The sequence below is a fragment of the Fulmarus glacialis genome, unplaced genomic scaffold (genome assembly GCF_000690835.1).
Source record: "Fulmarus glacialis isolate BGI_N327 unplaced genomic scaffold, ASM69083v1 scaffold49891, whole genome shotgun sequence".
Lineage (NCBI taxonomy): Eukaryota > Metazoa > Chordata > Aves > Procellariiformes > Procellariidae > Fulmarus > Fulmarus glacialis.
In genome coordinates this window covers 1-5846 of record NW_009195622.1, presented here as the reverse complement: position 1 = coordinate 5846, position 5846 = coordinate 1, and the positions used below count along the sequence as shown (strand labels likewise).

The 5846-nt window shown below is 48.1% G+C and overlaps 1 protein-coding gene across 1 annotated transcript; it reads right to left on the bottom strand.

The window, feature by feature from the left end:
• Positions 1-1161: 1161 nt before the first annotated feature.
• Positions 1162-5608, bottom strand: ARL9 (ADP-ribosylation factor-like 9; the record flags this gene model as incomplete). The annotated part of the gene is made up of 3 exons (XM_009588136.1): positions 1162-1341; positions 2436-2611; positions 5440-5608. Coding segments are annotated over 3 exons (525 nt in total), but the record flags the coding sequence as incomplete, so codon positions are not given.
• Between the last annotated feature and the right edge of the window lie 238 nt (positions 5609-5846).

Below are 5846 nucleotides of genomic sequence, written 5' to 3'. Positions count from 1 at the left end.
GGGCCGGGGAGTATGTGCGGGGCCCCGCAAAGGCGGGCCGGCGGGGCACCCGGCCGTTATAGAGGGGTGAAAAGACCCTTTTGCTGCTGTCCAAGAAAGGCCTCGGGGGTCTGCTGCAGCGCTCCTTGTTCGGGTAAATGAAGCCCGGACCACCGGTTAGGGTAGAATTGTCTGCTTTATGCATCCGTTCCAAATCACAAAACTATAAAACCTCATACAATAAATGCGGTTGCAAAATGGGTCCTTTACAGAACTGCCCAAATCCTGGATCACGTTCTTGGAGCACAATTACGAGGACAGTGGGAGAGTGACACTCGTCAGCGACTCATCTTCCTCACCTGCTGCGCTAACAGAAATCACTTTCGAAAAACAACAGGTTCTCCACATGTAAGAGTGCTTGCTCGAGGACAACCTGGACTAAACCAAAATAAGCTGCTCAGCCCGATGGAGGAGTCTCCCACCTTTGGTGCCAATTTAACTTAAATGGTTTCAGTCACCATCTTAAATTACACTGTTCTGTTTTTCCCCTGTAGGCAAAGAAACACTTAATGTCTTACCGCTTTCATTTTCTTGTTCTTATCCGCTAAGGAAACGGTAACCAACCCAATTTCCAGAGATCCCTAATTTGCCACTCCCTTAAAAGCCGGCTCCAATACAGCGACAACAAAAATCACCACTGTCAAAAATACTAGTCGCAGCACTTTATATTTCTGACACTCTGAGGAAGCGAGGTCTCCTTTTTAACAGAACACCACCATTAACAGGGTTCTGCAAAGAGTTTTGAAGAATATTTCAATTTAAGCCTGAGACATCAAGCCAGGTTAAATTCACTGGATACAACTTTGTTCTGCTGAAGTCAATGCTTGATTCCCACCTGGCAAGAAGCCATCTCAGCCCATCTAAGCTATATATCCCCTTAACTCTGCTGTCTGAGACACTAATTTTCCTCTACAAATATGCTAAAAAATACACTACTTTTCAAATGTATTTTCCAACCACTATAAATTAGATTTTCTTACCAACTAGACATCATTTTCATAGGAATTCCACACCCACAAGGAAAAGATACCTGTACATTTCAGTCGCCACACAGCAAATTGACCATACACTAACACCTCATCTCCCTCAGCTGCAAATAATCACGTTGTAGGAAAAGAGCTGTCACTGTGCTTCCAAAACCAGCTGTGCTATCAGCTCCTTGGCATCCTTCATGCTGGAGGAGATCTCGGAGCCATCTTCTGCCACATGGGTACCAATCAAGAACATCTTTCTCTTGTCCCCAGTATCAGACAGTGCCAGAGCATCGTGGATATCGGTGATGCAATATGCACCTTCGAGGTCCTGATACGCAAAAACAAAACAAGTCTGTTATTTCCTGCTTTGAGCCACTGTCTTTGTCCAGGGAGGGGAAGGGTCTCAAAGGCTCTGGGGGCACCATTCTTACATACCTTCTATGAGATCAAGTTCCCATGCCCTAAAATGCTTTGGGGAAAAAAAATGTTTATCCTTAACCTAATTTCTTCCCAAAGAAATAAGGGTACAGTTCTGTTTCTAGTAATTCCAGTGTTTCTGATAATAATGTAAGACCACCTGTACAAGGCAGACAAAAGTCTTGCTGGCCAAGACCCCAGGCGCCCAGCACAGAGTTACGAGAACAGGGCAAACATACAACAGTCATTCCCTGCGTACCTTCTCAGCCACCAGTGTTTCTGACTCCAGGACCTAGAGAATCAGTAGTAGCATTTGTGTTTGATGAAGCCAAAGCCTGCGCTTGCGTTCAAGAGTAACACAAAGGACTACTAGTAATATGCCTAAGTTACTAGAAATTTAGGAGATAACAACGTAGAGCAAACCGAGCACACAGCCCTCATAAAAGAAAATCTGGGCTTAAAAACCCTGGGCTGTTCCATCATCTGACCATACCATAGGCACAATTCTATTCCAGGTACAGCACCAGTCACTGACACTGTCACAAAGATCTTAGGAGAAAGCACTGCCTTGTGAGGAAAGCTGCTTTTCTCTCATGCTTCAGCAGCAGCCTTAGGAGCAAGCAACCGGACAATATGAAGGCAAACAATGATGCTTCACTTTTTGGCTGCTGCTAGTTTACCTAGTGGTACTTCTAGACAGACATTCAGAACAGAAACCTAACAGGTCTAACTGTGGTCTCCCTTGCAGCTCTCAAACCTTGCAACTCTACAGCAGTTTCCACCATTATTTCCATCCACAGCTCTGATTGTACCGTCTCTGAGCACAGGACCTGCATCTTGCAGATCCAAAACTCAACCTCAGATTATTTTCTTTTGTGGTCAACAGGTGTCCCAGAAAGACCCCCAGCTCCCAGCCATGTGGCCTCCTTAAAGGCGTGAAAGGCTTTGTTCCTGTTTCCAGAGCTGCTGCCAGCCCAAGCCCAGCTAGCAGCAGGGAACTCTTACCTGCTTGTTGGCCAGAACCACCACCGGCAGGGTGGAGTTGTTCTGGATCAGCTGATGAAGCAGCTGTTTCGCCACAGGCAGTCGGGCATGATCGGCCGAGTCCACGACATAGATTAGCAACAGCACTTTGGGCAGGTACATCTTCCAGTATGAACGCAGAGATTCATTGCCCCCAACTGGAAGAGAAAACAGCAGCACAAGATTCACCAAGTAATCCAAGCAGCACTGCTCCCAGAGGTGTGGACACAGGCCCTGGGCTGAAAACCCAAGGTATTTGGGTTAACAAAAACTCAAAGTATTTGGGCTACTCTATATGAAACTGGAAGTAGTTTTATTTTCCCCAGTCAAGTCCCATGCAGGCATATGTGTATGCTCGGGGCGGGGGAAGAGGGAAAATCTTCCCATTTTAAGCTCTTATTTTGAGAGGATTCTGGGTTCAGTTTCTTTATGGTTGCTTTCTGCCTTGTTGGTTCTTGCTCTCAAGCTAGTAGGGAGAGCTGAAAGAGGTTCAGTGTCCACAAAAACCATGTGAGAATGTCCCCATATAACCTATCTCCACATGCCCATCTCATCTTAAGACAAAGCAGGCCTACAATTTCCAAAGAAGAAATATAGCTCTGAGGTAGGGAGGGCTCTCATCAGATTTGTATGACACTAGGGACTAGTTCAAAGCTCCCACAGTTTTCATACTGCCAATAACCAGAGGTGCTTAGGAAGAGAGAAAAATCAAGTCCCAGCAGACTCTTTAGGCAATCCTTAGGTGATGGGAGAAATCTTTGCACAGGATACCCCTTGACCCTTTCTCTGCTGGATACAGATGAAAGCTGTCCACCTTCAAAACCAGGTCTTATAACAATTCTGTGGTGAAACCATATGCAGCAAGTTGCCTGAGACTGTTGTTCCCATCTGGGGACAAAAAGAGTTTGGTAGTTTGCTGAGTTTGATAGGAGCAGGAGTAGCAACAGTACATTAAGTGTTTCAGACGTGTTTTCAGTTCTCCGGGTCTTCTCCTAGGTACACTGCAGAACCACTCGCTCAAGAGTACTGAGGTGCTCAGAAGGCATTTGGGGTGAGTCCCCCAAATGTAGCAAGTTTTCAAAGCAATGCATTTGGGGTTCCCTATAATTGTCTCCTGCCTTATACAGGAGCTCTTTTCTAAACTGACTTGCTAATCAGCCACCTTTTACTGCCCTCAGTGACTTTGCTCTGTTTCAAAGCAATTTTGCTTTCACTTAAGTCAAAATGATTCAGTACTTTCAAGAATGTAGAAATGGAGGCAACGTCTCCCACTGGGGCATGCCTGACTCTTCTTCAAGAGCCCCACCATATCTGCAGGCAGAACTGCAAGTCTGCCACTGTGGAAAGGAGCCAAAGGGCTGTGACTGACACATCACACTTGGGACAGGTGCGTCTGATTCTGCACTGTGATGTTTTGGGGGCTCACCACCGTTCCCTGTGTTAAGTGCATTCATGCATAGCATAACCCAGGGGTCAGCAACCTCACAGAGAACATTTATTTTTCCCAAACCAGAAGGAACTCAGCAGAAGCCAGGAGCTCCTATCCCTTGCAGAGGCAAGATACCACCCACTTATCTATATGATGGTACAACGAAAAAGATAGAACAGTTTTTTGTCTGTCTAAGCCAGCAACATAATAACCCTGCTGTCTGCTGATCATCTTTGCCACGTGATCACAGCATAGGCTGCTAACCCCTGGACTAGGCAGCGGTACAGACTAGATAAGTAACCAGATTAGAGAGCCATGCACGGATTTACCTGGCTGAAACTGGCCTGAGACATTTCATTTCCCATGGGTCAGATCGCAGCAATCACATCTCAGTCACTACCAACCTGGACCAGAGAGGGAAGGACGACTCAGAAACAACAGGTTCTGCTGTGGGGTGTGCAGCGCTGGGCCCAGGCCACCCCCAGGCAGCAGCAGAGGTACTGCGGATTTCTCTGGGCTCGGCTACGCAAAGCACCTCCCAGCAGGAGACACAGACTCCTACTAGGAGAGGGGCACAGACTATAAGCATCTCTGGAGACAGGATTTCCCTAAGACACCGCAGAGACTCCTACGGTAGTAGGACTGGGAATGAAACTCTGCCTTAGTGGCCTCATCTTCACATCCTAAAGACTTACCTGGGAACAGCACAGCTCCTTTAAGCCTGCTATCAAAGGTACGGAGGCGTCTATGGGCTAGCTGCCAACTGAGCCTGTTGAGCACTGGTACAGCACAGTGCTGAAACAGCAGGAAGCAAAGGGCAGCCTCTGCCTCCGCAGAAGGCAGGCACAGATGAGGCGAGGATGTCAGCCTCTCTGTACCAGGGACTGACCTGACTCCAGGGCCTCTTCCTTCCCTCATCAGCTAGCTGCACCTAGAACAGCTGTGACACCCCAAAAGCATCGCAGGAGATGCTCTCTGCAGGCACAGACAATATCCAAAAATCAGTGCTAAGGACAACACAGAAAGTTTAGTGAAAACCTACAGACGTTCAAAAGCTGTTAAAGGCTAGAAAACACCATTGATGAGGCTTTTGAACAAAAAGGGTACAAGCTTTTCTCTTTCTCCTTTCTTCTTTCACCTTATTATTTATTCCTCTTCTGCTCTTGCCCTTCGCCAGGCATGAGCACCAAGGAGAAGCTGTACAACACACAATGGCTACGGACCACACACGATGGCTACGGACCACAACACAGGGCTTACTGGGGACACCTCTGCTTTGGGCTGGTTTCATGCAATCAGTCTTGTTACCCTGCTCTCTCTGGGAGCAGAACTGCCTGGAGGACAGGGCTGACCGAACATAGATCCCTTCTAACACCAGCATATCATCTCATTCAAGAAGCGGGGTGGGAAAGCAGAATCCCCAAAGAGAAAATAATCACAACTTCAAGTTATCAGAGCAGGCACGAGGGAATATGGAGGTTTTAGAATATGGGCCTGATCCCTAGGACATAGGATAGGAACTTATTTTACGTTCTGTACTAAAACAGGTTCACTCACTCTCCAGGAACTCCATCTGGGACTCTCCAGTATTGATGCAGACGGCATTGAAGCCCTCGGTGGGAGCCACGCTGCGCTTGACGTGGTTAGTTGCCAGGGAGTGGAGAACGCTGGTTTTCCCAGCCCCATCCAGGCCCAGCACCAGTATCTGCTTGCGGTGTCCTTTACCCTGCAAAACGGGGGACAGCACGCTTAGCCAGCGCATGTGCAAAGCTTAGCAGTGCTGGGGGAAAAAGGAGGCTTTACAAGGGGTCTGGAGGGAACAGGAAAAGCCATTTCTCGGTGAAAAGGGAGAAGGTGCCTGCCGGGCTCCTGCGGCACAAGCACCCGGCCGCAGCGCCGGCGAGGCGACGGGAAGCCAGGGACGCGCAGACAACGCGCAGCTGGGGAGGCAAGCGGAGGGAGCG